The following is a 16863-nucleotide window of genomic DNA, read 5'->3' on the forward strand; positions in this document are numbered from 1 at the left end:
ATTTGCTTCCTCACTGGGATATCACAGGAAGGTCCTTGCAGCACACAAGGCAGCTGAGATTTAACTTAACGCGTGAGATCCTCCAGCTGAGGGGCCAAAGGATCTGGCAGAAGCCCTAATATTCCAGTGGAGTCAAAACCTCCAGCCTTGGTTCCGTGCTCAGCCCTTAGCTGGGGCGGGTGCCTGTTCAGTTGCCGACAGCCAACATAACCACAAGGCAGGGAAATGGGCTGAAAAGGCTATAAAAACAAGGGAGGGTTCCTCTACGCTTGGGTGAAAGTGAAGGAGAGAAAGATCGGGGCCATGTGATTGAAGCCACACCTTGCTTGGCTTTGCATGCTTGAACTGCTCTGTTGTTACTAGAAGATCTGAGCAGAATGAGAAAGCAAGACAGGTGCACCAGGCCTACGCAGGAATTGGAAGCATAGAAGAATGAGGAGGAGAAGGAGAAGGAGAAGGAGAAGGAGGAGAAGTTGTTCTTCTCCTCCTCATTTCTATACCAACTGCTCTCTGGACACTCTCTGGGCAGTTTACAAAGATTAAAAATGTTAAACATTAAATTACAGTAAGGGGTCAAACGTTTGTTAAAATATAATTTTTCCATGTACATTTTGAATGCAAAAAGGTGAACATGAAATGTAAATTCTCTTTCTGAATGCGAAATTTTATCTCAAAACCCAACATTTGAGTGCTTTAAGGAGACTGATATTTCATGATCATTGTGATTTTGTCAGACATCAAATAAGAAATCTCTTAAGCTGTTAACTGTCACAAACAGGGCCAGCCTTAGGGGTGGGTGAAATAAGGTGGGCACTGACCTGAGCTTTGTGGCTATATATATACTTCCTGTGGTAAGCTAGGGTGGCAAAAATCAAGTTTCTGTAACTTTTCTTTCAAGGTTTTACAGATGGTTCAGGTGCTAGCTTCAAAAATGAACTTCCTTCAATTAGCTTTAAATCATGTTTCTTTTTCTATTTCTGGTTTGATGTCATTTGCATTGAGTAAAAATCAGTGGAACACAGCTGTATGTTGAAGCAACTTTCCTGAGCACTTGGCATGTCAAATACGGTGAACATTATTGTCATGTTTCTCAGAACACTCCTGTTTTCGATGGGAGGCAAATGACGAGGCTTGCTAAGTAATCCACAAAGCTTTTATTAAGCAACAAACGGCTCTTCTACCTGAAGAGACTCTAACCTCTTGGAAACGTCCCCCTAGGTGAAAACTATGCAAACTAAGCAAGACAACTGTCCATGGAAGAAGAATAGGAAGGCTCTTCCCAAATGCTCATAACTTCAGAGAGCCTGGTGCGGAGGCAGGTTCTGTTGCAATCCTGGTCGGACCGACTTTCTCACGCCTTCCTTCCGCCCCGTGCATTTGAGCTTCTTGGTGACCCTAGCATCAGCTACCTTGTCGGGATGCTCACCTTTGGAAGAAACCTCACTTCCCACCGAGTGTGTAGGATTTGGCCTTGAGGAGATAAGCTCTGGAGGGGTCTGACTCCCAGCTGGGGAATCGCCCGTGAGAGCTTCCTCCCACACTGGTCCAGGCTGGCTGGTGTCTGGCGCTGCGTCTTCTTGTTCTGAACCTGATTTTGATTGATTGCCTGAAACATCTTCTCCCAAAACAGGGGCAGTAGGGTTAGACATGACAATTATAAGCACTACATAAATAATAATAATAAAATAAAGCTGTCAGCAGTAAGAGGTCAGCTACATATCATTTTTATTAATAGCTTTTTAAAAATTATTTTTAAAGATAAAAATAATGGATATTCTAAAATAAAGGGTGCTTACCAAAAGATGGGGATGGCTACAAAACAAAACAAAAATGAACACATTTTATTTGTCTATGGCACAAAGTCCGTTACAATCACAACAATAAAACAAGATGTCAGGGAGCAAAAGGTCCTATAAAGCCCCAGACTGGGAGAAGAGGCTAAGATATAATAATAATAATAATAATAATAATAATAATAATAATAATAATAATAATAACAACCTTAGTGCACTGCCATTGCTCAGAATGCAGGTTTTCCGAAGTTTGGCTTGTGCAAACTGTACCACGCAGCGGCTGAGGGATCAAGGGGTTGAGCCATGCCATTCCCCCTGAATATCACACCTGCCCCAGGCCCCATAAATCTTCTGCGTGGTCCTGCAAAACCAGCTGGGGGGGCGTTCACCAAACACCAGCGTCCCACTAGTTGGAAGACCTAGAGACGGTCGTGCACGCAATGGTAACTTCGAGGCTCGACTTCCGCAATGCGCTCTACATAGGGCTACCTTTGTGCCTAGTCCAGAAACTTAAACTAGTTCAAAATATAGCAGCCAGCTTGGTCACTGGTACACCTACGGGGGCCACATTACAACAGTCTTAAAATCTCTTCACTGGCTGCCGTGTAGTTTCCCGGCAAAGTAAAAAGTGTTGGTTATCACCTTTAAAGCCCTACATGGTTTGGGTCCAGGCTACCTGCGGGATTGCCTTCTCCCGTACAATCCCCTCCACACACTCAGGTCCTCTGGGAAGAATTTACTCCAGCCAACAAAAACAAGGCTATTACCCAGAGGACCTTTTCTTCTGCTGCTCCCAGTTTGTGGAATGGCTTGCGGGAGAGATTTGTCAACTTAACAGTCTTCCAAAATTTAAGAAAGCCATAAAGACTGATCTCTTAAGGCCTAACCAGTTGAATTTTAAGATGCCTTTTTTAATGGTGTGCTGCTTTTAATGATGCACTGGTTTTAAACGTTTGAATTAGTTGTATGTATTTTGTGGTGTTTTTATTTGTGTTGTACCCTGTCTCGATCGAGAGGGAGAGGAGGGTAACAAATAAATTATTATTATTATTATTATTATTATTATTATTATTATTATTATTATTATTTTATTGTAGCTGACGTTTGGCTCGCTCATCTGTGACGTCGGCCCTGGCCAATAACGAGGTTTACAGATGAGAAACTGAGGCTGACTGGGAGCAGCTGGGTTTACACCTGAGCGAGGATGTGAGTCCTGGTCATCCTAGTTCACCTAAAATTCTGCCCACTAGACCTGACAGCATCTTGTGGGTAGCTCTCTTCCTGCCAGCAATTCAGTTCTTCAGCTCAAATATGACTTCCCTCTGAATTGCACAATTGATTTACCTTTGAAAAGTTCAAGCGATTGAGATAGTGTTTGGAAAGGGAACACTTTTCACTTGGAAGGGGCCTCTAAGGCCATCGAGTCCAACCCCTTGACCCTAAAGGTCAACGCAGGAACTACGGAGCAGTGAGAAGTAATGAACTACGGCGCATTGCGTGGTTGCTGGTGATTTGATGGGCGCATGGTTTTCTGAACCCTTCCTGCTCTGTAGTTCGCCTAACAACCATCCCCCGATTGCATCAGAACAGGGCCAATATCACAGCAATCCTTCTACCTGCAAGAACAGAAACAAATAACCCTAATTGTCCCGTGGATCAAATATTCGGAATACTGATTAACCAGGAAAGAGACTGTAAGATTTGGCACCAGTTCCAAGGATTAAGCACTCGACATGTTTGCCCGGTGTGGTTATGTAACGCAGAAGGTGGTGCCCAGCCCAGTGCCAACAAAAGCCTTCGAACCCCAGCCAAACGGGACATAATCCATCGCTTGGAAAGAGAGAGGAACAGTTGGTGGCTGCCACCATGGAGCTGGCGGGTACAATCACCCTCTTCCTCGTCATCTACCTGTCCTGTCTTGTCATCATATCAGCAAAGAAAAAAATAGCACGCAAGGGGACGCTACCCCCCGGACCCACACCTCTGCCTCTGATAGGGAATTTCCTGCAGATCAAGTCAGGAAAAATCTTACAATCCCTTCTAAAGGTGAGTTGGGGTGTTTCCATGTGGAGGGCTCCTAGCACTGCCAATAATAAGGCCTTGTGCAGTTATTTTGCTTTTTCCTCCTGAATAATAATAATAATAATAATAACAACAACAACAACAGCAACAACATATTTATTTGTTACCCGCCTCTCCCTCTGGATCTGAATAGAGTTTTTGAGGACAGAAAAAAGAGGGATGAAACTGTGGGGAAACATGGCGGGCTTCCAATGGAAGACAATGTGGTCGGACCCCTGTGTTAGCCAAGGTGATTGCACAATGAAGGCCTAATTTTATTTATTTATTTATTTATTTATTTATTGCATTTCTATACTGCCCAATAGCTGCAGCTCTCTGGGCAGTTAACAAATTTACTAATCGCTATCCCTAACCCTTAGTGTTGCCTGGAACAGAGCAAGGGTATGAAGGATTAAGTGGCAAATGAAAGGAAAGGTTCAAATTCAAGTAGGCATCTTGCTGCCTCCTTAATAGATTCATCCCTTCCCTTGTGATCCTCTCCAAGTAAGCACATGTATGTATCTTCTTCCTCCAATTTTCTAGATATTCCTGTATGTATCCCTCCAACCAAAACATCAACCTTATCCATTTCTCTCTCCCTCCCTCCATCCCTCCCCCTCCTCGTAGTAGACATTGTAGTCGTAAAAGTATTTGCCTGGTTGACAGGGTTGTTGTGAGCACTGTGAAGCACTTTCCGCTCTCAAAAAGGGCAGCAATATCCATGCTCAATGTGATGACTGCTAGTAATTTCATGTGTTTCCTTTTATAACCCCTTTTTTTATTCCCCAAACTTTGGGGTAGGGGGTTAGGTTGGGTTATTTTTTGTTTTGATACCTGGACTTTTGGAAATTATAAGCAGATGTCAGTTGTTTTCAAGTAAAATCTTTTCCTCTTTTCGAATTTTACACACAGCTTCCATGTCTTACGTATAACTGTTGCTTAAATGTTGGTGCATCCACATGGGGGAGATTTCCTTCTCCTCTGTGGTCTTGGTGGCCTCTTATCTGTAAAATGTATTTATAACCTGACATTCTGGTCCAACGACCGGAACCCCAAGGCATCTATAGATTTCCAACTGGAGGCCTTGCTGATGTTATTTGGGTATGGAGGCTTCAGTTAGCTGTTGTGGCTTATGGCTGCGGCCTTCTGTGCTGGATCTGTTGATAGGTGTATACCCAGCCCAGCATTTGAAGCCTTCCCATTTTGTGGACAAAAAAGAACTTAAAGCCATTTATACCAGTGGCCATCTTCACAGTCAAGGAATGGATTTTAAAAGGGGAAGCCGTGGATAAAAGATTTTCCTATGAAAAATCATCATCATCATCTTTTTGTTATTTTCTTGTTTAGTTGCGTGAAAAATATGGGCCAGTGTTCACGGTCTATTTTGGAACGCGTCCCATTGTGGTCTTATGTGGACACGATGCCGTGAAGGAGGCCCTGATAGACAAGGCGGAAGAATTCAGCGGAAGGAAAACCAACCCTACCCTAGAAAGGACCTTCCAAGGACACGGTGAGGCGCCCAGCTTGGCCTTGCGAGAAGAGCATCCCTTCCACTCTTTCCTGGTTGACATTTCGAGCTTCATCACACCAGGGTTATACAGTGCAGTCACTGCAAATTGCATGCAAAGGACTCGGAGGTTTCCTCGCTTATAATCTGCTTTGACTGTGTAGCACTCCCAGGCATCCTGCTTTAATTGTGCTTTAAAGCCAAAAGAACCGAGCTATTTTGCTACCTCTTTAGGAGCGAATCATTTGTTGTTTTCCGAGTGGCCACTGGGGGCGCAGGAGGAGGATTTGATATGTTTAAAGTACAAATTAAACACATGCTTACATCTGCGTAAGTTTTAAAGATAAAGACATCAAAATTGGCACAGTAATAGATATTAAAGAGAGCTTTAAGCATTCCAAATTTGAATCAGATTGGGTTATCCATTAATATTTAATGATTTTTTACATTCCCCCCCTTAAACCCTTTTCCTGGTATGCGAGGGATCTTAGGAGCGCTGCCGCCCAGGGTGTGATTTAGCTAACAACAACAATGACAGCTTTACGCTGTAGAGGATAATTTGAGGGAAACAGGTTCGTGGGATGAAGGCTTCCATCTCCTTCCCGTTTCCCCAGGGGTGGTCTTTTCCGAAGGGGAGCGCTGGAAGCAGCTGCGACGGTTCTCTCTCACCGTCCTGAGGAATTTCGGCATGGGGAAAAAAACCATTGAGGAGCGGATCAAGGAAGAGGCCCAATTCCTGCTGGAAGAATTTCAGAAGACCAACCGTGAGTCAGGGGGGCAGGGAGGATTCCACCCCCCCAGGCCAGTTGAAGAACCCCGGGTTCTAAAGCCAAGGCAGGGGTTCCGGGGTGGGGGTGGGGCTTTTCCTACAGAAGGAGATTCTAAGTTTGGGCTCAAGGAGGATAGGTAGATAGAAAGACTGGTGATATCAAGCATTACTATTGCCCCAAATATGGGAGTGGTAGCGTGGGAGTAGTGAAAAGGAACTGGGAGAACAAATTGAAAGGAAAGGTGGCACCTTTCAGCCAGTGGGGTTTCCTTCAGTAGAAATGAAAGGGAAACTTCAAAATCCATCATCCCCATTCAGCAGGGCCAATGGTCAAAAATGCTGTAGATGTATTCCAAAACATCTGGAGGGCATCAGGATGGGGAAGACTGGATTAGAGGGTGGATGGAGGGAGATTGTCAGACCTTTATTTATTATTTGTTGCCTTTTCTATTAGGGGTGTGCATGGACCCCCCACTCCGCTTCACTTGCAGATCCATGATTTTCGGATCGGGCCGCTTCACCCCGCCCCCGCTCCGCCCATTTCCGCTCCGCTCCGCTCGGAGCTCCGGATCCGGATCGGAGCTCTGTTTTCCCCCCCCATAGGGTTGCATTGAAAGCTAAAAAAGTAAACAACTTTTTTTCGGTTCAAGTTAGAAACCTCATGTTTGGCACCATGACACCTCATGGGGGTATACACACGCACGCCAAGTTTCAAGGCAATCCCATCATCCCCTGATTTTGGGGGAATTTATGAAAATCGGGCACCCCATTCAGACCCCTTGGGATAGCTCCGTCAATTTGCACGTTAGAAACCTCAAACTTGCCACCATGACAGCTTATCCATGTGTCCACATGGACACCCAGACTCAAGGCAATCCCATCATCCCCTGATTTTTGGCGCGGCTTAACTCACCCCAAATTGTCCCATTCTACAACTACGTCAATTTGCATGTTAGAAACCTCAAACTTGGCACCATGACAGCTTATCCAGGGATACGTACGCACGCCGAGACTCAAGGCAGTCCCATCATCCCCTGTTTTTTGGCGGGGCTTAAACCTGCAGACCTCTCAATGGGGCCATTTCAAAGGAAATCCCAACATGCCATGAACTGGGGAGTATGAATCTTCTTCCACACTTGAAAAATGGATTTGGAACTTCCAAAACTCCAAGTGAGTGCAGGAAGGACTTCTCCCCTGAGTCAAAGCCAGACACACACAACATCCCTGCAAGGCGGGCAGGGGAGGAGAGAGGGAAGGCAGGCAGGCAGGCAGCAGACATTTCTGGGGGCATAAGGATGTGAGCCAAGGATAAGCCAGTAATGCATATAAAATGGAATAAATAAATAAATAAATAAATGAAGGAGGGGTGGAATTAAAAGCAGCAGTGTTGCTGAATAAACAGCAAGAAGAACTTTTTAAAAAAGGCTATATCTGTCTTTTACCAGTAATAGGGGGATGTGCCCGGGGGAGGGGGAAGAAGCTGCCAATTTGACTGATCCTAGTAGTGACCAGTCTTTTAAGAAGCAAGGCTGTCCGTTCAACTCATGAAAGCCATTGATCCACCGCTAAGAAGTGGAACTGTCACTTCAACTCATGATAGGCATCGCTCCACCACTAAGAGAAGTCGACCGCTCACTTCAACTCATGATAGGCATTGCTCCACCGGGTTACTCTCTTTGGAAGGCTCTGATGGCCTTCCAAGTACAGGAGAGAGTGGGGGCACATCCACAATGAGATACCCTAGGGGAGCTCATCCCCTTGCACCACATCTTTTCAGTTGTTCCCCTAAGTTAGGGTGGGTAGCAGTGCTGTGTTTCTATCTCTTATTATTGGCTTAGTATATGATTTAACAGGTTGTGTTTGTGCATTTGGTGGGGCTACTGTTTTAATAAACACTGGGAAAAGTCCGTTCAGACTAAGAAAGAGAAGTTTCCCAGAATCCCAAGTTACTCGTTTTGCCTATCCCCTCCTCCAACTTTGGGATCATGTGATCATGACCGGGAGTTGACTCTGCCCCTCAGCAATCGAAAAGGTAATCTTTTTCCCGCCTTTACCCTACTTTTTTAAAAATTCTAGCGCGCGACCCGCACCACGCAGAGGGGTGAGAGTAGTCTCAAAATGACCCCCATCCATGACTCTCTGTGCACAAGAATTTTCAGAACGATAGCTTAAAAATCAACCCAGTTATCCCCGATTCTTTTCCGCAATGCAATCCTATGGGCGAAAACCGCCGTTTGACCCGCGCTGTCCCTGTTTGTTGACCCGATTTTTAAAAAATTCTAGCGCGTGACCCACACGATGCAGAGAGGTGAGAGTAGTCTCAAAATGACCCCCATCCACGACTGTCTAAGCACAAGAATTTTCAGAACGATAGCTTCAAAAACAACCCAGTTATCTATGGGCGAAATGTTTCAAGATGGCGATCGGAGCGGTCCGCCTGAAAGAGGAGCTCCGAAAAATGGGCGCTCCTCTTCACCTTGCTTCTAGGGGTCCGCGGTCCGCTTCTACTCCGCCTCTGGGCAAGGCGGAGCAGGCCAATTCGCTCCTGCTTCTGCGCTTCTAATAGGAGCGGAGCACATGCCTAATTTCTATCCTGCCCCATAGTTAAGGCTGTCTGGGCAGTTCAGAAAAACTAAAACCTCTAGTTGCAGTGTAACACAACGTAAAATATAAAAGCTTAAAACTACAACATAGAAGTCATTCCAAATGTCCCTAGAAGATACAATGGGACCTTTAGAGCAGTGATCCTACCTTCGTCTTCTTTTCTGCCCTCGTGCTCTAGAGAAGCCCTTCGACCCCACCTACTACCTCAGCCGCGCCGTCTCCAACGTCATTTGCTCCATCGTCTTTGGCGACCGCTTTGACTACAAGGACAAAGAATTCCAGTCCCTCATGGAGATGATGAACAACAGTTTCCGGGAGATGAGCACAGCCAGGGCTCAGGTACACCAACCCTCCTCTTCACACAGACGAAAAAGAGGCCAAGGACTGCAGGTCTACGCTCAGTAGGAATCACGGGCATTGCAGTCCTGGGGGCACCAGACTGGAGCAGGCTATGCTAGAAGGCCCTTCTTGCCTGTAATAAAGTCTCCCACCCCATGGAGCTCAATATCTCTATCTATAGAAGGACTATGTACAGTCCAGGTGCATGACAGAAAAAAATAAATACATAAATTGGTGCAGTTTGACAAGGATCTTTGTAGCCCCCTTCCTTTTATGAAGAACAAATTTCAGCCTTAATTTCAGCAGAGTATAAAGAGATTTCATCAAAACGAAATAAGGGGAGAAAAACACATCAAGGGAATTATAATTGGTATCTTATATAAGAATCCGGTAGTGTAAGGCTTGAGAACAAAAGACCGATTTTGCTCATTTTTGTTTCAAACTGAAACTTGAGCAGTGTAAATGTGCAGAAAATGTTGAAACTTTGAAAAGCTCAAAGCTTGAGCTTCAAAACAGTATGTTTATTTGCTCTGCCCTAAAGTTTGAGTGCCACTTTATCATTCTCAGGCTACTGGGCCCCCTGGGGAGCTCCCAAAAATGTTTGGGTGGGGGTGTTTTATCCTACTACAGCCCTTTGCTGGCAGCTCCAGAAAGCCTCATAGGGGCAAACTAAGGAAGTAGTGTCTGCTGCCCCACGGAGGAATTGCAGGCCCATTTCCTCTCCTCTTGCAGTTATACGACATGTATGTTGAGGTCCTGAAGTACTTTCCAGGGCCTGAGACCAAGATCTACAACTTCCTGGATGACATGAGGGTCTTCATTGCCAAGAGAGTGAAGGAGAACCAGAAGACCCTTGACCCCAACTCCCCTCGGGACTTCATCGACTGCTTCCTCATCCAGATGGAGAAGGTGCCTTGCTGGTGTGGGAGGTGGGGAAGGGGCTGCTGAACGGACTTGGCAGCAACCTAGAGGCCCACATGAGGATGAAAGAGCAGTTCACTATTTGCAAAGACAGGAGACCTCCAGCTCATACATGTGGATGCCATGGCTTTTACACCCGGCAAAAGATGTGGCAAGAAACAAAAAGGCATAACAATTTCCTTTAAAAACAAAGCAAAAAACAAAATGGAACCAGCAACCAGAGAACAACAGGCTGTAGTTGACATCAAGACTGCTGGTGCCATGCTCAGTGTCTGAATCACAGAATCATAGAATAGTAGAGTTAGAAGGGGCCTATAAGGCCATCGAGTCCAACCCCCTGCTCAATGCAGGAATCCACCCTAAAGCATCCCTGACAGATGGCTGCCCAGCTGCCTCTTGAAGGCCTCGAGTGTGGGAGAGCCCACAACCTCCCTAGGGAACTGGTTCCATTGTCGTACTGCTCTAACAGTCGGGAAGTTTTTCCTGATGTCTAGCTGGAATCTGGCTTCCTTTAACTTGAGCCCATTATTCCGTGTCCTGCACTCTGGGAGGATCAAGAAGAGATCCTGGCTCCCCTCTGTGTGACAACCTTTCAAGTATTTGAAGAGTGCTGTCATGTCTCCCCTCAATCTTCTCTTCTCCAGGCTCAACATGCCCAGTGAAGATATTTTCAAACATTAGGACTGCAAAAGGCCCATTCTCAAAAATGGGAATTGTCTTTGCAACTACCCTATGATCAGGTGTGCCGCTGTTTCGTCACTTGTGAACCGAGGCAGCTCGCCCTAAATGTACATGGGACATTTCATTGTGATGCGCATTGGTCCAGCTAAGGATAATGTTTTACCTGTTTTGCATCTGCAGCACAAATGGAAAGGCAATTAGGAGCTAACGAAAATAATACAACCAGCTTGCCTAGGCTCTGTTCACACTGCAGACCCCAAACCCTTTCCCATTCCCACTGCCGACAGAGAATGAGGTGGCCGCCTGTCCCCACCTCCTGCTCCCACGAGCCATCCCGATTGGGATGCTCAAATGATGTCTGCTCCTCTTTGCCTTCAGGAGAAAGACAACCCATCCAGTGAATTCAACATCAAGAACCTGGAGCTCACCGCCCTTACCTTGTTCTTTGCTGGGACGGAGACCGTCAGCTCCACCCTGAGATATGGTTTTCTGCTGCTGATGAAATACCCCGACGTGCAAGGTACGGGGGTGGGGTGGGGACTTGGGCTATTGCAATGGCTATGGAAGCAATGGCTACTCGAATGCATCCAAGTGTCTCTCTCCAGGTCAAGGAGTGCAACTGACAAGTCAAGCTTTGTGTGTGAGTTTCTGTACGAATCTCTGTCAGTAAGAAGTTGCCATCTTACAACTTTGCACTTTGTATATAGGTCTAAGAACACACGGACCTTTTGCGTAAGGAGGTGATATGCTGGGTCCGACCAGCAGCTCCATCTAGTCCACCATGCACTTTTCCACAATGTCCAGCCAGATGCCTCTAGGAAGCCCACAACCTGAGCACACACAACACCCCTCACCTGGTATTTTGTCCCCCAGCAACTGGCACTCAGAGGTTCACTGCCTCTGGACATGGAGGGTCTATTTATGTTTTGCTCTTGCTGGGTCAGGCAGAGTATTAGGGCAAATGAATGGGCAAATCAGTGAATGGCAAAAGGACGAGTTCCGGCTCTTTCTACACCTGCTGGCGTTCCGGGAGGGATGGGGGGAGGCTCTCACGATATCCCGACCACAAGAGCCTCCCACAGGGTGAAAACGAGGTGTGCGCAACATCCTGGAAGGAAGCAGGGACGTCGCGGGGGCTTTTTCTTTTTCTTTTCTTTTTTTAAAGCAGCGGGGCCGGTCGCGCAAGCATGAAGCCCCGCTCCACCAAAAATGTAAGTTTTAAAAAACAAAAACAAAATCGCCCCCTCCAACCCCCGCCCTGCCATCCCAGGGGTGACAAAATTGCTGCCACCCCCTCTCCTGATGGGCACAGAGCCGCACGAGTAAGCGCGGCACCAGGCGGGACAGGCGCCCACACCTCACACAGTCTCAGGATGATCCCGAAACCGCAGGAAGAATTGGGTTTTCCCAGGGTTTCTTTATCCCTGGGAAAGTCTGTGCCCACCCCACTCCTTGCCCCCGAGAGTCCCTGAGTGTCATTTGGAGGCAGAGGGACTCAGCCGTGAGCAGCCTGGACTTTCAGGCTGGTGTAGAAATGGTCTCAGTCGAGCAGAGGGCTGTCCCAGGCAGGAATCGTCAGTACACAGATAAGGGTCAAACACAGGCCACAGCTAGACCTAAGGTTTCTCCTGGGATCATCCAGGGTTCGCCCCTGCCTGAGCACTGGATCCCCTGTGTGTCACCTAGATGAACAGGTTTGGTCCCTGGACGATCCAGGGATAAACCTTTTGTCTAGCTATGGCCACAGTGGCATCAGTATTATCAGGCAACAAAGAGTTCCAACAGAGGTTCTTAGGCAAAGGTTCAAACACAGGTAAGGAGTCAAACACAGATGCAGTCCAAGCAGGATTCTGAAGTTCAGCAGCTCAAGGGTTCCGTCACAGAGCAAGATCAGAGAAACGAGGATACAAGGCACAAGAGCGGCGGATATGACATTGTTTCAGCAACCAGCATGTTCCAATTTAAAGTTTACATAGCCAGATCTTCAGAACCGCCTGCATCACATCAGAGATCTTTGTAAGAAGTCCTCATGAGGAGGCCCCTACTCACGAGGAGCCTTCCTTTGTAAACAGGCACTGCGGCTCACAGATCTCTATCACACCAGGGTTATACTGTGCAATCACTGCGAATTGCGTGCAAAGGACTCCGAAGTTTTCCAGTTTATGATCTGCTTTGACTGTGAAGTTCTCCCATGCATCCTGCTTTAATTGTGCTTCAAAGGCAAAAGACCCGACCTATTTTGGTCCTACTTTTGGAGCGAATCATTTGTTGTTTTCCATGCGGCCACTGGGGGCGCAGGTTCAGGATTTAATATGTTTAAAGAAAAATAAAACAAATGCTTACATCTGCGTAAGTTTTAAAGATAAAGACATCAATATTGGCACAGTAATAGATATTAAGGAGAGCTTTAAGCAAACCAAATTTGAATCAGATTGGTTCATCCGTTGATTTTTTATGATTTTTTACATTTCCCCCCTGCCCTGGGTGTGATTTAGCTAACAACAACAACAGCTAAACGCTGTAGGGAATAATTCGAGGGAAACAGGTACGTGGGATGAAGCCAACAGAGGTTCCTCTGGCCAGCCACTTGAGACGATGAGATTCTCAGGGGCGAGGAGCGGCTTGCTCAGAGGAGGAGTTCCCCACTTCTTGTGGGGATGGACCTGCAGCCATCACCCTGGAGACCCAGGATCCTCCTGGTCTTCGGACATGGGCTGTTCTGTCATTGTCTTCATCTCTGGGAGCTCGAGCTCCTCCTCTGAGGAACATTCCTGCAGTGAGAGCATGGCAGTTGGGTTACGTTGGAGTCAGGAATCAAAGTACCTAATTCTATAAATACATTTGGCAGCAAAGATGCACGAGGAAATTGACCGAGTGATTGGCCAGAACCGTGTCCCAAACATTGAGGACCGGAGCCAGATGCCCTACGTGGACGCCGTCATCCACGAAGTGCAGAGGGTCAGCGACCTCATCCCCATGGATGTGCCCCACTCAGTTATCCGTGACACCGAATTCCGAGGCTACGTCATCCCTAAGGTACACGCTGAGGCCAGGGCAGGAAGGTCGGTGGGAGGCCCAGTCGGGGGATCTCTTGGAGAGGTTATTCATGGGGTCCTGATTTGGAGCCAGCAACCAAATGGTTTCCGCCCATATTCTGTCCGTGGGAATTATTGTTGACTGCCACTTGATGCAGTAATCTGTGGAGCCTAGTTTGAAAACCTCTGCTCTAAATCTTACTGGAGCTTCCATGAATCTTTGCAGTTGTGACTCCACACACTCTCTTCCCTAGGGGACAGAAATCTACCCCATGCTCACCACTGTCCTGCATGACCCCACAAAGTTTGATACCCCAGATGCCTTCAACCCAGGGCATTTCCTGGATGAGGACGGACGCTTCAAGAAGAACGACGCCTTTGTGCCCTTCTCCTCAGGTAGAGCCCCCTTGCCCCCACCCCGCTGCCCTCCAAACACTTCTACCAATGAGAAGGATCCCATTCCTCTTTGGTTTATTCCACACACCCACTCTTTCAACTCTCTTCTTGCAGCAAACAGCCATTCTGGAAGGGACAAGAACTCTTCTGACAGACAGCTCTTTACACTGTGGCTTTTGTCCAGTAATGTCATGGCATTTCTGACTTGCACGCAGCCACTACTGCTACTCCTCCATCATGAATTAGTCTAATTCCCCTTTAGAACTCTCTTAGATTGTGGCAATTTCTACTTTTCTAAATTAATCTCTCTCACATACAAACACTGGAAGTAGCATTTAGCCATCATGATTAACAGCCATCTCTTCACTCCTTTTGGAGGCTCTTGTTGATGTTGGCCATCATCATAGCTTGTGGCAACAAAGACGTAAACATTAATCTGTCTGTCTGTCTGTGTCTCTCTCACTCACTCACTCACCCAGGGGAAAGAAGGCAGGACATTTTTGTCTGTCCTGGAACTCCTGTCAATCACATTCATCATAGGAAGGGCGTTGAGGGAGAAATGCCCCTTCCTCTCCCCGCTCTCTCTCCAGCCTAGGCATTCTTTCCCAAACCCTCTGTCCTGCCCCCACCTCCACCACTCTTACTTGCCTTGTTGAATGCATGAGCCGTTCCTGCTGTTCCAAGGCACGAATCACACAGGAATCAGCTCTTCCGGCCGCTTCTGGGGGAGCCCAGCCCCTTGGCCCACGCAAAGCTGCCCGTCTCCTTCCCACCTGATTGCTCTCCTCTCTCCCTCGCAGGCAAGCGGATCTGCCTGGGCGAAGCGCTGGCCCGCATGGAGCTCTTCCTCTTCTTCACCACCATCCTGCAGAGATTCTGGCTGAAGCCTCTTCAGGCCCCCCAGGACATTGACACAACCCCCCAGGAGAGCGGCTTTGCCAACATCCCGCCCCTCTACCAGCTCTCCATCATCCCGCGTTGAGTGGGAGACCGGATTCAGGGGCCCCTTCCTCCCCTGCAGAAGCTGGATTCCCAGGATAGACCGGGGGGGGGGGTGTTGTAATTTTTCCTGGCAATCACAAAAGGGCTTTCGAGGGGTGGTTTTCCACATTCCACCCTCAAATTTGGCTTCACTCCCCTGCGGTGCTTTCAGAAGTCCAGGGAGGAAGCAGGTGGCGTTGCCCTTCTTAGGGGTCCCTTCTTGAACCATTGTGCCCCCCCCCTGCCCCTGCTGATCCTGAAGGGCTTTGATGCCTTTTGATTTGATTTTAAACATACGAGTGCGCTTAAAGCCTTGAAGTTGCCTTAAAATGATAAAAATATATATACTGCATTCAGTATTTTGTCTTTCTAGTTTATTATCAATTCAAAGGACTGCTGTGATACATGGAACACGACCAGGTTTCCAGGCTAGTGAGCATCAGACGTCCATAGCCCTGCAACCTGTAGCCTGGTGGAGCAATAAACAGCCACCACTGGTGTGGCCAGGAGGCCCCGTCGAGGAGATGCACAGCTCCAACCTCACCGGGTTTTCCCTTGTGCGAGGCTGCACCGAGCATTTAGGGTGCACGTAAATACCCTGGTGTCAAGTCGGCTGATAACACATAGGGGCTGAATACAAAAAGGGATTGAGAAGAGCTCCAAAGGGATCTTTCCAAGCTGGGGAAACTGCAGATGCGGTTTAATGTAAGCAAGTGCAAAGTGATGCATGTTGGGGCAAAGGAATACATTTTATTTGTCTATGGCACAAAGGCCGTTACAATCACAACAATAAAACAAGATGTCAGGGAGCAAAAGGTCCTATAAAGCCCCAGCCTGGGAGAAGAGGCTAAGAAATAATAATAATAATAATAATAATAATAATAATAATAATAATAATAATAAACCTTAGTGCACTGCCATTGCTCAGAATGCAGGTTTTCCGAAGTTTGGCTTGTGCAAACTGTACCACGCAGCGGCTGAGGGATCAAGGGGTTGAGCCATGCCATTCCCCCTGGATATCACACCTGCCCCAGGCCCCATAAATCCTCTGCGTGGTCCTGCAAAACCAGCTGGGGGGGCGGTGTCACCAAACACCAGCGTCCCACTAGTTGGAAGACCTAGAGACGGTCGTGCACGCACTGGTAACTTCGAGGCTCGACTTCCGCAATGCGCTCTACATAGGGCTACCTTTGTGCCTAGTCCAGAAACTTAAACTAGTTCAAAATATAGCAGCCAGCTTGGTCACTGGTACACCTAGGGGGGGCACATTACAACAGTCTTAAAAATCTCTTCACTGGCTGCCATGTAGTTTCCCGGCAAAGTAAAAAGTGTTGGTTATCACCTTTAAAGCCCTACATGGTTTGGGTCCAGGCTACCTGCGAGATCGCCTTCTCCCGTACAATCCGCCCCACACACTCAGGTCCTCTGGGAAGAATTTACTCCAGCCAACAAAAACAAGGCTGACAACTATCACCCAGAGGACCTTTTCTTCTGCCGCTCCCAGTTTGTGGAATGGCTTGCCGGGAGAGATTTGTCAACTTAACAGTCTTCCAGAATTTACGAAAGCCATAAAGACTGATATCTTCCGGCAGGCCTAACCAGTTGAATTTTAAGATGCCTTTTTTAATGGTGTGCTGCTTTTAATGATGCACTGGTTTTAAACGTTTGAATTAGTTGTATGTATTTTATGGTGTTTTTATTCGTGTTGTACCCTGTCTCGATCGAGAGGGAGAGGCGGGTAACAAATTATTATTATTATTATTATTATTATTATTA

At 47.1% G+C, this 16863-nt stretch overlaps 1 protein-coding gene across 2 annotated transcripts; it reads left to right on the top strand.

Moving 5' to 3' along the window:
* The first annotated feature begins 3596 nt into the window (after positions 1 to 3596).
* On the top strand, positions 3597 to 15444 carry LOC134408217 (cytochrome P450 2G1-like). 2 transcript variants are annotated; one of them, XM_063140401.1, is made up of 9 exons: positions 3599 to 3839; positions 5202 to 5364; positions 5976 to 6125; positions 8913 to 9073; positions 9806 to 9982; positions 11054 to 11195; positions 13524 to 13711; positions 13965 to 14106; positions 14907 to 15444. In XM_063140401.1, exons 1-9 carry the CDS (start codon positions 3660 to 3662, stop codon positions 15086 to 15088), a joined length of 1485 nt encoding a protein of 494 aa, XP_062996471.1. In that variant the 5' UTR covers positions 3599 to 3659; the 3' UTR covers positions 15089 to 15444. The 2 variants fall into 2 exon arrangements, with proteins under 2 accessions (XP_062996472.1, XP_062996471.1); XM_063140402.1 differs by lacking the exon at positions 5976 to 6125 and having other exon boundaries at positions 3597 to 3839.
* Positions 15445 to 16863: the final 1419 nt, after the last annotated feature.

The sequence above is a fragment of the Elgaria multicarinata genome, chromosome 13, assembly GCF_023053635.1.
Source record: "Elgaria multicarinata webbii isolate HBS135686 ecotype San Diego chromosome 13, rElgMul1.1.pri, whole genome shotgun sequence".
NCBI classification, from domain to species: Eukaryota; Metazoa; Chordata; class Lepidosauria; order Squamata; family Anguidae; genus Elgaria; species Elgaria multicarinata.

Excerpts from the sequence above, each read along its gene's own strand:
- LOC134408217 (XM_063140401.1), top strand. The coding sequence starts at position 3,660 with ATGGAGCTGGCGGGTACAATCACCCTCTTCCTCGTCATCTACCTGTCC. Across the intron at positions 6,126-8,912 it reads AGAATTTCAGAAGACCAACC|AGAAGCCCTTCGACCCCACC; the intron begins GTGAGTCAGGGG and ends CTCGTGCTCTAG. Across the intron at positions 9,983-11,053 it reads TCCTCATCCAGATGGAGAAG|GAGAAAGACAACCCATCCAG; the intron begins GTGCCTTGCTGG and ends CTTTGCCTTCAG.